The sequence below is a fragment of the Rhinolophus sinicus genome, linkage group LG10 (assembly GCF_036562045.2).
Source record: "Rhinolophus sinicus isolate RSC01 linkage group LG10, ASM3656204v1, whole genome shotgun sequence".
NCBI classification, from domain to species: Eukaryota; Metazoa; Chordata; class Mammalia; order Chiroptera; family Rhinolophidae; genus Rhinolophus; species Rhinolophus sinicus.
The window spans coordinates 103134935-103150246 of NC_133759.1; the positions used below are offsets into that span (position 1 = coordinate 103134935).

The 15312-nt window shown below is 44.8% G+C and overlaps 1 protein-coding gene across 1 annotated transcript in view; it reads left to right on the plus strand.

Moving 5' to 3' along the window:
- The first annotated feature begins 8248 nt into the window (after positions 1-8248).
- The window catches only part of DOCK2 (dedicator of cytokinesis 2), a 362053-nt gene continuing 354989 nt past the window's right edge, over positions 8249-15312 (plus strand). Inside the window, exon 1 of the mRNA XM_019741000.2 lies at positions 8249-8392. Coding sequence (XP_019596559.2) covers positions 8350-8392 — 43 coding nt within the window. The 5' untranslated portion in view covers positions 8249-8349. The remainder of the gene's footprint in view (positions 8393-15312) is intronic.

The following is a 15312-nucleotide window of genomic DNA, read 5'->3' on the forward strand; positions in this document are numbered from 1 at the left end:
CCGGCTGGTTTACTGTCGCCCAATACAAAGCCTCCCTAGTGGCCAGAAAGGGTAGGCCTACCTCATTTCCAGTGCACCCACCCGGCGGGGGTTACAACTCACACGTCTGCAGGGACTCGGCAGTGAAGTAACTGGGTTTGCTTCCGTTAGAACTCTTTAGACTCAGACCTATATCTAGGGCGATTTTTCACATCTATAAATTATGTACCCTCTCCCATGTTTCCTGAAACATACATCCTCTAAGCCTCTTTTGTTTTCCCACTTTTGCTAGAACACAAGCTCAAGTAGTTTTAAATTTTTGTCTTCCTTAAGGAAAATAATAGTGTGATGATAAATGGTGATTGAGACTTGGCCTCCGTTCTGGGGGGAGAAGAGGGAGTGCGGCGAACTAGAACGCATGCTCTGGCTCAAGAACGGCAGCGAAAGTTACTTCCAGCTGATGTCTGTCTGTGGAGATGCAGACCCTGCATTGCCAGACCTTCGTATTTGTTTTGAGAAAAACCAGAAGTTTAGGTGAAATCCCTTGATGGTTAATTGTTGGCATTTTTCTTTTTAATTAAACACTGTGAGACTCAAACGTGCTTGTTAAACAAATAGGTTGCCCTTCAAACTTGGGCTTTGGACTCCTGGTGCTGGAGCTCTGTTGCATGTATAGTTGTCTGTAGGTGAGGAGTCAGTGCCAACCAGACAGGAAACAGGCTTGTGTCCCCATACGCACAACCTGAGCCTTGGCAGCTTTGCCTAAAGATTCCAGACAGAAGAGGCAGTTAAGCAGTAAGGATAGAAGTTCATGAGAACGTACTGCTGTAGGTGCCAGGGGGTTGTCCGACTGGAGAAGAAGGTGGGGATGGGGGTGGGGGACGAGCAAGGATGTCTTCCCATAACAGGTTAGGCCAGAGGAAGAAGAAGAGGTGTTTTTGTTGGAGGAAAGATGAGAGCACGTAGAGATGAGAACTTGTGGCACTTTTAGGAGACTTCAAACAGTACCTTGTGGCAAGACACCACCTCTGCAACATGGTGTCATGTGGTGAAGCATGATTGTGTGTTTCGGTGCAGGGGAGCAGGGCTGTGAGAAGGGGCAGTGTGCAGGAGGCAGGAAGTGAAGCTGTAGAGAACAGCTAGAATCTCATCAGGAGGGGCCTTCAAGGGTGATGCTGTAGAAGTTTCACTAGTACCTAAAGGGTGTGGAGGATGCACTGACGGATGTGAGCCCGGGCCTTGACATCTTGGTTTTGCAGTTCAGACAGAGCTCCCTAGCCATGTGTGAGTGTTAGTTAGCAGTAAGGTTTGAGGCTATTAGCATTTAATGAAACAGAGGAAACCCCTGAAGTAGGAAAGCTTTTGAGCTCCCTCATCTCCAACCCCCACTCCCACATTCACTTCTAGAGATTTGACTGTTACCTTAAGGCAGACTTATTTAAATGCCTTTGTATCTACATACAGTCTTTGTTGCTGCTGCGGCTGCTTCCTTTAGTTTAGGAATTACTTCTGAGCACTCTTACCTAGAGTCTTTTTGGTCCTGATAGGGACCTAGAGTTTCCTCTGATAAGGAAAAGTTAGGTAAGTACAAGGTTTAGCTCCAGACTATTTGAACTGCTCAGAACATGCTCATTGAAGCTGTTTGCCTTACGAGTAACACAAGGAGAGATGTTGATGAAAATACTGAATAATACTGTGGCAGTCATAGTTCCCAAAGGCACATGACAGACACCAGTGGAGGGTGGGTTGGAAGACCCTCGGCATTTACCTACTGACATACCAGGGCTAACTGCAGATATATGTCTCCCTGCCCTGGTTCAATGCACTCTGGCTAAAAGGTGGGGAGACCTGCAGGGAAGGGGGTACACCCTCAGAAACTACAGGGGACAAGCTGGCAGGCACCACAGCGACTCCAGAGGTGCCAGTAAGGGTTTCGCAAGGCACGAATAGGATGAGGCAATGACTTCTTAGCAACTCATATTGGAAATATTTCAGTATCTAGTCATCATCACAACCGTACTCATGAATTATAGTAAAATCTCAGAACTAATCTATGACTTGAGAAAGATGGACCTTAAAACCTTCCCCTTCTGCTGTGCCTTAAACAGAGATTTCTGCGATTTCACTAACTATGGGCCCAGATGGAGTTCTTTGACCTGCACTTGAGGTTTGGCATGGCACTTTTCGATGAAATATCTTGATTTCAAAAAAGTAACTAAAATCCCCCAACTTACCACCAACCTGTTTTGTTTATCTTTCCTAGCTTCTTTTGGGAGTCTGAAGAGACCACAACTGCTTGGATAAGGCATCTGAGAAATAACACGATGAAGAGATTGGAAGGAGGCAAGCCTGGAGGCAGGGAGCTCCAGTCTAAGTTTCAGCTCCAGTCCAGGGAGAGTCCTGACAAGGTATTCACGGGGCGGAGAGGACAGATCCAAGAGCTGTTTGTGAGGTGGAAATGTGGAGTGAAAGGGAGATGAAGATGAATGCGTTTCTGACCCAGTGACCTAGAGGGTGATGATACCACACGTAGGCAGACGTGGTGCTCGGTGGCCAGAATGAGTTTTCACCCATCTGACCTCCATGTGCTTGTTAGCGAAGTGGGGTTAATAATGGTACATACCTAATAGGGTTAATATGAGGATTAAATCACATAATGCTAATAAAGTGTTCAATCAGTGACTGACATACAGTAAGTGCTCAATAAATGTTAGCAGTTTTTTTCTTTGGGAAATTGAGGATTAGAAAAGTAAAATAATGTGTTCTAAACTACACAGCTAGGTAAGTGATAGAGTATGGATTCTGGTACGTCCATTGGAGCACAGAGCCTGGTCACTTCACCTTTTACATAGGATGGAAACAGTCAGAGGAAGGCTAGGCCTGGGCTGTGGCTATCGTGATGAGCGTGGTTTTGGAAAGGGAGACATTAATGTGGGGTAGGAAGGGAGGCCCAAGGGGCAGTTGGACACATGGGTTTGGACCAAGGAAAGGTCTTGGCCAGAGAAATCCTTGTTCCCAGAGTCATTGCTCAGACTCTGTGTGAAATTAGAGTCATCAATAGTACACTACTTAATAGCCCGGTATCTGATAGATGGTGTTTAATAAAATTGTGTGACCAAGATAATTGTGAGTTTTTGAAGTGGTTTTAGTCAGATTTTTATATTTGACCATTAATCTCTCTTGCCAAAATGTTTCATCATGCCATATAATCATTAACTATAATAAAAAGCTTATATTTCAGAAATATAAAAGCCATAGTCTAATCAGTATGAAGTTGAAGGATTTCTATATTAAAAACTACTCTATTAAGAAGTTAATTAACCTTCAAAGTAACTTTCTAAACTTCATCTCTCTTGACTATAAGCAATTTTTCAACTCTTTTAATATGTTGAATAATTTGTTTGTTTAACATTATTCAAAAAACAGATACCTATTTTAGATTGCGTTTTAAGCTAATTGAGGGAAGAATCTTCAGTGCTCTTCAAATCTCAACCTATTTACTTTCTGGCATTACCCACCCTTAGTTCCCCACCAAATACTTTGCCATACTGTTGATGTGAACTTGTGTATATATATGTCAGAAACCTAAGATGAAATACAAGCATCTCTTAGGTCACCTGGCCGTGGGTTTATAAAGATAATAGAACTGTGTATAGGAAGGGATGACAAGCTATAGTTTACTGGCCAAGTCTGACTCACCACCTGTTTTTCTATGGATCGTGAATTAAGAATAATTTCTACATTTTTAAATAGTTGAAAAGAAATAAAAAGAAGAAAAAAGGAATATTTCACGACATGAAAATTATATGAAATGCAAATTTCACTGTCCATAGATGAATAAAGTTTTGTTGGAACACAGCCAAGCTCATTCATTTACATATCATCTGTAGCTGCTTTAATGCTATAATGACAGAGCTACTACTTGCAACAAAGACTTCATATGATGCTCTTATTACTTTGCAGTGCTGTCCAGTAACCTGTAAATCTCAGGCATGTGATTATAACTCCACAGTGTTTCAAGTGCCATGCATATCACTGTACAGCAGCATTTTAATTACAAATGCAATAGCCATCATGTCAAAAAAAAAGAGAAAATGTAATGGGATACAAATGGCACGCTTTTAAGGTACAGTGGAATATGGATTATTTTGTTATCCAATTAGATAAGAAAGCATTGTGTTTACGATGCCAGGACAGTACAACTGTGCTAACAGAATGCAACAGTACAATAGAGTAAATACACATCACAACAGTCTCAACTGCAGGAAAACAGTGCCCAGAAAAATTACTTAAAACAAAACATCTCATCACAGCATGATTTCTTTATAAAAATAGAAAATGAAAATAAGACTGCAACCAAAGGAAGTCTTCAAGTGATTCACGTATTAACCATGAAAGGAAAGACATTTATTGATGGTGGATTAATCAAAGTACCTTTGATTGTAGCAGCATATGAAATGTGTCCAGAAAAAGTAGTTTAAGACTATTCACCATTTGGTGACAGTGGTTTCTTGAAGAGTTGAGGACATTGGGAGCAACTTAAATCATCAGTTTAAAAGCAGCACAAATGATTTCAAATAGTTTTTCTTGACTCTTGATAAGTTGACAGATGTTACCAATACAGCTAGTTGTTTATTTGACAAGTCAATGCTAACTTTGAAGTGAATGGAGAATTAGCTTCTATGAACAGTTCATGTGAAGACGCTATGGGCAAAAATATTTTCAAAGAAAATGAGGAAACACTAATTCAGTACAACCTGAAGTGGAATCTGCTAAGATGTGTTACAATAGTTGGTAGTAAAAATATGTGTGGAGCAGAAAAAGACTTTCTGGACAAATTTACAAAGGTTGTAAAAATGTAAGTTACTTAAAGCCTATACTAAAATCTTCTAATATTCATCAGAGGGTACTTTGTGGAAAATATTTTAATCTTTTATGTATTATTGAACCAGTTGTGTCAAAGGTGAATTTCATTAGCTCTTCTGGACTTAACTATTGCCTGTTTTCTGAACTTTTTTCAAAAATAGAAGCTGAATATCCTGACTTGCCCTACTGATCACATAGCAGTTGGTTTAACAGTAGTTAAAGTCATCTGTGACTTTTTGAGCTCAGGGTTAAGATTGATTTTTTTTCCTAATGAGAACAGCCTTCAACCACTGTTATTGAACATGGGATAACCTTGGAAACTACCTTTTGCTCTAGACTTCATAATGTTTCTTAATGGATTCATCCAAAATTACAAAGCAAAACAATGGCTAAATGCAGAACACTGTGGTAAAGGCATTTTGATGACAATTAATGTTTAAACAAGTAACATCAAATTGCTTTAAAAACTTTCTGTGTTGTCAAAAATTAAAACAAAAAGTTAAATCTCCATCCCTACACAATTATTCAATGAACACATTTTTCCAGGCTCAAACACAGTGTCAACAATGTTTTTCAGACCTCAGTGCAGCACAAACCAGCATTTTAAATGTCAAAATCCATTTTAACTGTGCAGTTGAAGAGCTTCTATCTAACCTTCAACTGGAATTGATTAATCTGCAATATAATGATGTGCTAAAAGGCAAAAATCAAGAGAAGATTTAATAGAATTCCATAAATGCCTTCTGAGCAATGAAAATGCTTAATAAAATCTTATGCTCATGGATTGATATCAGTATTTGGCAGTACCTTTCTTTGAGAGTTTTAGCCAACTGTGAAAGTTAGCCAACTGCAAAGTTCAGATGGCACATAGTCAACAGACGACTATCCTCACTTCTGACACAAATTGCAAGTTTGGGGGAGTCCCAAAATTATTAGGGTCAATAATTTATTGGAAGGACTACAGAACTCACTGAAAGCTGTTATGCTCAGTTACCATTTGTTATTGGGAAAGGGCACAGATTTAATTCAGCTAAAGGAAAAAGTACATAGAAAGGAGTCCAGGGACCTGCCAAACATTTTGGTTGTCCTCTCCACCTGGAGCCAGGACATGTTACTTTCCTGGAATCAATATGTGACAATATATGTGGAGTATTGCCAATCAGGAAAGCTCACCCGAACCTTGGTGGCCAGAGTTTTTATTGGGGGCTCTATCACATAGGTGTGATTGATTGATTGCCCACGTGATTGATCTCAACCTCCAGGTCAACTGATATCCTGTGGCCCAACGCCCCCATTTACATAACATTGTTGGTCGTTCTGTCATAGGCAGACCCCACCCCTGAATCATATTTTTAGACTGTCCACTGTGACCCAAGTTCCCACAGGCAAACCATGACATTCAAAGGATCTAGATATCACCTCCCAGTAGCTGAAAACAAACACAAGCCCTCTTTTTGTGCAAGGTTAATTGTTCATTACACACCACTTGTGGAAAAAGACATTGTCAAAGATGAAACATGTAAAATTTCATTAAAGATCAACATTAACAGGTGAACATTTGTAATCAATCTTGAAAAGGAACTCTTAATTTTAAACTCCAGTGAAGAGAAATGTGATTTCCCCCGAAATGTATTTTTCTCATTATTAAACCTCTATCACACATGGATGTACTCAATTATATCAAAGTTTGAATTTTATCAGCAAAAATTCTGGAAACTTGATTTTTATATACTCGTAAGTACCTACATATCCTTGATTTTGCTTCTTGGCCTGCAAAGACTAACATATTTACTATCTGATTTTTTATAGAAAAAGTTCACCAACCTTTGATGTATAGTCCAGTTTGTAATATTGCTGTGGTTAGTTTTATGAGTAAAGTTGGTGCAATCGCAGACTCTAATTATTCAATCAAACACCAATCTAGGTGTTGCTTTGGAAGTATTTTGTAGATATAATTAACATCTACAGTCATCTGCAATCAGTTGAATTTGAATGAAGGAAATTATCCTCAATAATCTGAATAGACCTGATCCAATCAGTTGAAAGGCCTTAACTGAGTTTCCCTTGAAAAAGAAGAAATTCCATCTGTGGACAGCAGCTTCAACTTCTGCCTGAAAATATCCAACCTGTGCTTCCTGCTGGCCTGCCCTATGGATGTTAAACTTGCCGAGCCAGCCTCACATTGACATCGGCCGTTTCCTTGCAATAAATCTCTCTCTCTCTCTCCATACACACAGACAGACAGACAGACACACACACACACACACACACACACACACACACACAGTGCCAAAAAAATGTATACACATTTTAAGAAAGGAAAATTGTATTAAAGTTGTAATACTCAATATATACTGATAGTAAAAGATGAATACAAGTCACATTTGATGTCTGCAGTTACAGAGGTGCTCAATATGGTTCCCATCAGCGTCCAGACACTTCTTTTTACTGCGAACTACTGCTTGAGCAACATTGACCAAAGTGTCCACTTGTATACATATTTTTGTGTATATATATATATATATATATATATATATATATATATATATATATATATCTGCCTGTCAGCTGTGATACTGCCTAATCTACCTTATTGGCTCTCTAGGGTAAGGCAGAAAAGGAGTAACAAGAGTTATGAATAAAGAAAGAAAATTAAGGAAGACTTTAATTCAGTCTTATTACTGTGGATCAAAGAGACATTTTTGTTTCCTGATAGAATCTGTTCCCAGGGTATGAAAGACACTTGTTAAAGAACTGTCTCATTAGCCTGACTCTAGGACTCTTTTTCTGGTGTCACTGTTGCTGGCTGTTAGAGCTCCCTGGACCTCCTGGCTTTGTTGGTAAATCCTGTGCTTGTATGTTTTTAAAGACCTTTTTGAGCTTTCATCAGATTTTTAAGTGGCTCAGTGCCACCAAAAGGATAAAAACCACAAAGAACCTCCGCTCCAGGGGATATTTAGCTCTTATGTGTCACCTACTGCATGCATTGTCTTCTCTAATCTTCACAATAATCTCATGAAGTAGGTAATAATATTGCATTTTACAGAGAACACTGAATCTTAGAAAAATGAAATCATTTGTCCTAATCGCACAGCTGATAAGCAACAGGGTCTGGATTTGAATCCACATCTAACACCAAAGCTTGTACAATAGGGTGGGAAGCAGGTCTGTTCTATCACTAAGCCCAGTTAACTTCTTGCCCTTGTGGGAGTGGCCTGGGTGGTCCCAGGTACCTGTTCGACCTCTGCCCACTCTACTGGAAAGGAGACAAATTGGGGGTGGCCCCAAGCTTTTCAGGGGACCTTCTGGCCTAGCTGCTAGCCTTCGAATGTGTCCCTGCTCATCAGGAGGGAGGAGGAGGAACAGGGTGCCCCGAGGAGGGGAGGCGGGCCCTGAGAGGGAGTTTGAAAAGAGGAAGGAAGTGGGGCCCGGCAAAGCCTAGCCACCCCCTGACTGCTTCCCCGCAGGACGACGTGAAGAGCCCGAGGGCCCCGCAGCCCAGCCATGGCTCCCTGGCGCAAAACTGACAAGGAGCGGCATGGTGTGGGTAAGTGCGGGATGGGGTCCGCAGCAGGGAGGAGGGGAGGTGGCCAGAGGACTGAGCAGGAAGATGCTATGCTGCTGGAGGCAGCAGCGCGGGCTGCGGACAGGGCACACTGACTCAAGGTCCCAGGGCGCAGTGGCCCCTCAGCCTACAGTGGGCTGGCTGGGCGGGGAAGAAGAGGCAGGGGCAGAGGAAGGAAGGTGGGCACCCCACCCAGCAGGCTGTGTGCACCCAGCCCACACCCACTCTTTCCCTCCACCACTGGCTGACCTCTCTGCCTAAGGCTTATGCATTTCCCAGATGGTGTCCAGCCCAGTACTTGGCAACTCAGCTCCCTGTGCCAGGCTCAGAATTCCAAGGTGTGGACTCTATTGCCCTGTTTGGAGACTTGGCCGTATAGAGAAGAGGGAGCAGTGCTTTCTTTCCTGGCCCGCCCTTGCCTGGCCCAGCATGCTTCCCTCTACCTCTGTCTACAGCCTCCACCCATCTGCTGCTTCCCCTGCCTCTTCCTCCTGGGTCAGGTGACCTCTGATTTAGCGCAGTGTTGGTCCAGAGTGCTGTGCAGGCTTGAGGGGTGGGGCTGGAGGACAGGGACCCTCCACTCAGCTCTGGAGAGCCTGGGGGAGAAAGGCTCCCACCAGGTTATCGGGATATCCAAGAAGCCAGCCTCATCAGTTTCAGCCATCTAATCTCCCAGAGGCCTCTGCCTGGAGCTCAGGGCGGAAGTGGTGGCTGGGGGAAGGGAGGCTTCAGGTACTGAGACTCTTTCTACTAAGTGGCATCTGTGGTGCAATCCCCATAGACTCACTGTGGTTTTCAAACTTAAGTGTGAATTTTTAAATTGCTCTATGGCTTGCTACACAGGCAGATACCAGACACCACCCACAGAGATAAGCAGGTCAGGTGGAGAACACAAGTGCCAAGAGTGATTAGAGGTACGGGTTTCCAAGGCCACTGTTGGAGAAGCACTGCCCTGGGGAGCTCAACATTTATGCATTCACTTGCTGGACTCTAGGCACTGTTTTAAGATAAATGGTCTCCATCCAGAAAACAATAATCTAAACCCTCAAGGGACTCAATTTTTCCATCTATAAAATGGGAAGTTTGAACTAGATGCAATAAGGACCATTTTTAACTTCAAATCTCCTCTAATTCTGGCCCTTCCAGCTGGGGGTATCAGGCTGGGACTCTTCTCAGGGGAAGATGTTTGATGGGGCAGGTCATTGTAGGTGGAGGGACCAGTGTGCTGTAGGACGTGAAAGCGGGACACACACGGCAGATCCAGGAAAGAAGAGCCGTTGCTCCTCTGCCTCGAGGAGAAGATGCATTGAAGGGAATGACTGTGCTCAAAGTAATGCGAGGCATATTTTGGAAGTCCGAATGCCAGGCTAACACGTGGAGACCCTTTCCGTCTAGGCGGTGGGGAGCCAAAGAGGGTTTCTGAGCAGGGGAGGGGCGTGCGCAGATTTGTGCTGAAGCCAGTGTGGAGAGAGGCTGGTGGACAGAAGAGCAAAGTTACCTGGATGGCAGACAAGGGGCAGTATCGGTGCTCTGGAGTTCTAGGGGTGATCTACGGGGGAGACTGAGTGTGCTGGAACAATCCCAGCCTCCGTCCAGGGTTGCATTGCGTTCCTGCTGTGTAGGGGTGAAGGTCATCGGTGTTGGTGCCAGACTGCCTGTTCTTGGTTTCTGGCCTTCAACACGCCCCAGCCCTGTGACCTAGACAAGTTACTCTCTGTAGGCCTCAGTTTCCTTTTCTGTATAATGGGATAATAACAGCACTTGCCTCCCAGGGTTGTGGGAGGACTAAATGAGTTAATCCCCATAACGTGCCAAGAATGACAATTGCACAAAGTAATCCTCAGTAAATGTTAATAATTATTATTTTTAGACTTTGTCCTCTGCATGGGGGCCCAGTTGAGGACACGCCATCATAGGATGGGATGGGGCTACAGGGTGGAGTAGGATTCTTGACCTCCCTAACAGAGGAAGTCCCACTCTGTGCTCAGAGTATGGGAACTCTGTGAGGCCTCAGACCTGAAGGTTTCTCGATCTGGTGGTATAGACATTTTTCATGCCTACTTACGAAAATTCTGCTTTATGGGGGTCAGAAGATCTATGATTCTCTGGGAAGCCAGAGAGCACTTGATAGGTGACTGCTCATCAAAGGGATCTCTTTTCTCCTCAGATGAATGTCATAACTAAGATCACCTCCAACCCTCATCTATAGACTCTGGGTAGATGGAAGGAAAAGACAAGGCTTAGTAATGAGAGGGCGACTGGAGTCATCCAGCAGAAAGAACAGTGGCCTGAGAGGAAGGAGTCCAGGTTCCAGCTCTGATGCCGTCCCTGTTTGCAGACAGGGCCGTGCTCTGATTTTCTCATTATAAGTCTAGGTATTCATACTTTTCTATTTCAACGTGTTTTTTTATGAAGAGCACAGGAGGTAATGAGTATGGGGCCTTGGAGGAAGACAAAGAGCCAGAGCCATGGGAAGGCGTAGGGGGTTCTCGGACTATCTCAGGAGGCCCAGCCAGGCCTAACGCAAGGGGAACTGGAGCTTTGCTTTCCCACTTGGTTTCCCATTCAGCACGGGTGGCATTTAGCCATCCTTCCTCTGGCCTAATTGATGAGAGCTGCTGGTGTCTGTCTGTGTGGGAGACTGGCTTTACAGGAGGCCACTTCCTTATCAGAACCACTTGGCTTCTTGCTCACCTTACTGTCTGGTGGGCAGCCAGGGTGACCCTCATGTAGATTCCTGGCCAGGTTACTTTTTCCTTTCTTGATGGAGCTTACCACGTGATCCATTTGAGTTCCAGAAAGGACCCTCAGGTAGAAGTCGGATAGGCGTTTCCACAAACAAGACAGTATGCCCATGAGTAAGAAAAAGGCACAGCCTCTGCTGTTGGAGAGATTTATGTAAGGTTAGAAGCATGGGCTCTGAAGTCAGAACTGAGTGCAAATCTGGGCCTGTTCCCTTATCTAGGAATTGAAGATAGTAACGAAAATATAGGTTTCGTAAGATGGTTATGAAGATTGAATGCATGAAAAGCACTTAGTAATTTGGCCGTCTCAATGAAAGTTAGTGACTGAAGTCAAGGGGGTTCAGGAGAGCCGTGCCTCACAACAGAGCAATATTTTATGGTTTACAGGCTTTGCAAATGTAGATAAGGGGTCTTTTCCACATCTTGGTTGGGGAATAGGGATGAATCTGAGACCACCCTGTGGTCCAGGAATGCTGCTGCAGCCCAGGACCCTGGACAGAGCTAGTCCACGCCGAGATGGACAGATGTGGATGGGCAATGGGTGCCTGAGTTCCTTGCAGCACAGGCTCTTATTACAAGAAACAAAGTTCACTGAAACAAGTTCAATAAAAAGATATATGGTGTGTATGTGTATGGAAAGCCCTGAACTGAAGCTGTCCTGGAAACCTCTGCCTCTCTTTCCATGGCTTCCCAACTTCTCTAAATACACCAGCCCCCTTCTCCTTTCCTTGCCAACTCCTTCTAATTCCATTGCTCCTTCCTAGCTTTGATATTCTGACAACACTGTAACAGGTGGCCCCAGCATGCCACCTGCTCCAACTTTGCATGACTTTGCAGTTGAAGCATTCACTCAGTCTTCTCTCTGTTGTCATTTGTCAAAGTCCTCAGAGGGAGGACTTTGCCAGCCTATGAATCGGCACCACCCTATTCGTAGGGGTCAGGGTGCTGCCCCGCCTGGTCCAATTCCTTGTGGTTATGGGACGGGGATACGAGGGTTACCACTCATCTAGCATGAGCTGTGGGTGGGGACAGATTCTTTGACAAGGAGGCCTGGGTAGAACGTGCATCCCATACACACCAGAACAGAACTCCACTACAGAGGGACCAGTGTCTACTACTCCTGTTCCAAAGGCAGCATTTAAGGGGGAGGGACAGAGAGCATCATTCACTCACTGAGTGGTTCACTTGTTCACTCATTCCTCATGCATTTCTTAAACATTTGCTGGCTGTTTCCCATGGGCTAGGAACTACGCTAGGCACTGAGAGTCCCATAATTAGGTCAATGTGGTCCTTACCCTTTTGGAGCTTATGGTCTAGAGGGGAAGACAAAAAAGAATTTCATGGACAATTCAGTAAGCATATTGTGACATGTTATTGTCATAAAAGAACGTTGTTCCATGAATGAGACTATCGGAGGGAAGATCTTACATTGGATGGTCTGAGAGGCCCTCTGAAGAGCAAGGAGGAAAGCGTTCCAAAGGAGAGCCTTGGAGGGATCTCAGTACATGTGTCTTTGTGTGGAGGCCAACTGCATCTTTGAGCCGATCCCCAGAAGTCAGGACGGTGCAACAAAAACACGTGGATCGGAACTCGAATTCGTCCTCCCACCAATTTTAGGTGCCTGGGCCTCCTGCTCTCCAGTGCTTCCACAACTCGTTTGGGAGTGCCTGTGGGGCTGGCTGTTGGAGTTCACAGAAAGAGATTGTGTGAATCCCTCGGCTCACGGAGCCTCCTTAGTTGGTGGGCATCTTGTCCCCACCAGAGTGCTGGTGCTCGAATGGGCTGTGACAGACTGTGTTTGCTGAGCTCTGCTTCCTCCTGAGATCAGCATCCTTATGTTGCTACTGTATTTTGAGACAAGCAATTAACCGCCATAATATTCTGCTAATTTCTGGACCTTTGGACTTTCTGGTTTTTTGTTGTTTGAAAAAGCTTACCGGCCTTTAATTTCATAGTTAATTACACATGGGTGCCACCGTCTGCATTCTGCAGCAGGTGCTCTGCAGGTGGCGAATGATGCTTATCACCATCCGACTCCACAGGGACCTGGGTAGATGCTACAAATGTTCCTTTTAATAGACGCTTTCTCCTTTCTTCCCCATTCCTTTAATTGGTGTGAGTCGAAAAGCAGTCAGGCTGAGTTGCTGAGCTTCTTAAGTCTTACTCAGTTTTCAGTTCTCCTTGGAGAACGTCATCCTTTGTCCCCCTGACCCCACTGGGACACTCGCAGCTTTTGCAGCTTTGGGAGTCAGCTGCGTGCAGACTCCAGCACTCAGTCACGGAAGCTGGTGCTGGAGGGGGATATGACTGACAACGTGGGCACTTCTCCAGACGCCTCTCCAGACACTGCTCTGCAGCACCGAGAATTCCCCTGACCTGATCCCTTGGGTCAAAGCCTAACTAGGATGGTGGAAGGAGACCTAAGTAGAAATTGTAACCTGCATCGATGCCCCAGGATCTGACACAGGGTCTGAACAGAGAGGATGCAGAACAGACATCCATTGGGCTGGACTGAGTGGTGGCAATGCCAGGTCTGAGACACCATGATGGGCGTGCTGGGCTGTGGCAGAGGGGCATACCTGGTGTTTGCCCGGGAAGTGGGAGTTTGCTGCTTGCCTCACTGGTGGTGGCAGTAAGGGAGATGTCTCAGGAAAGAGTGTTCCAAGAAGAATAGAACGCCAATGCAAACTCCTAAAGAGGACGCCTCTCTGACGTGCGGGAGCCATTGTGGCTGGAGGAGAGTAAGCAAGGGGCAGAATAGTAGGAAGTGAATTCTCTGAGGGAAAGTTGTACTGAGTAGTCCTGACACATTTAACAGCTTGGGCTTTGACTCTGAAGGGAAGGGGTGAGGCATGCTAGGGTTTTGAGCAGAATTGTAGAACTTTCTGTCTTGTTTTAAAAGGATTATTCTAGCAGTTTTATGGGGAATAGATAGAGGGGAATTAAATGTGGAAGCAGAGGGGCAGGTAAGGCAGCTACAACCCAGGCACGAGATACGGTTGCCCACACCAGGGGGCAGCAGTGGAGGACGTGAGATGTGCTTAGATTCTGGATGTGTGTGTTGTAGGCGGAGCAGCTGGGATCGTCCTCGTGGATTGGACGTGTGTGTGGGAGAAAGAAAGGAGTCCAGGGTGACGCCACGGTTTTGGTCTTAGCAGCTCGAAGAATGGAATAGCATACAGGGCTTTCTTCATTACACCTTTGATCTAAGTTATCGTCCACGTTGTCGTAAATAATGTAGCCTCCCCTTTTCTCAGCGCTGTGGTATCGTGTTCAACCCACACAACCACCCTGAGAGATGGGTACTTTTATCTTCATGTCACACATGACGAAACTAAGGAACAGAGACCTTGGAGGTGTCACTGAAATACAGCCTCTTCCAGGCAGTTTTCGCACACCTCATCCCTGGAAGAAACCTCTCCACTTTTATTGAAATCTTCCTTTTTCACCTTGTCTTTTAGTTACATAATCACATGTCATCTCTCCCACTGGTTGGCATATTGTCTGAGGGCAGAGCTCTGTCGAGGGTCAACTTAGAGTTTATCCAGCTCTCAGGCACTACCAGGAACGAGGTAGGCCAGAGAGACTAGCCATTACTGTAACGGCAGCCCTTGGGAACCCATGGAAGCTGTGACCCCTCATCCTATAAAAATGTGCACATGTACAGTTTTGCATCACAGTTTCATCAAGGCTCATTCATGGAAGCCAGATAAGGACTCAGGTAAAAGGTGCTCAGTGACTATTTAAGAAACCTATGCAATAGATACAAGCAAGGCATTCTGCCCAACGTGTGACTTCTTGGAGCTGGGGGCTGCCAAGAATAAGGACACAATTTTTATAGTCTGAATAGATCCATCAAGTTCAATAAGTGCTAAGTGATGGTCCTGAACTGGGTATTGGGGCCCAGAGCTGAACGAAGCACAGTCTGCCCTCAGGAAGCTCCCAACCCAGTGGTACTTGCTCTTCTTTTGGTTTGAGGCAGCAAAGAACACCACCAATGTTCATGCTAATGTCCCCATTTCACAGGTTGAGAGTGGCTGTGCCTCTTGCTTCGTGGGACTATGGCTCCTGCCATCACCCCCATTCTCTTTTATTGTTGGCTTGTGTAGAATTATCTGGCTCCTCCATAGAATGTAAACTCCACGGCAGCAATGCTGT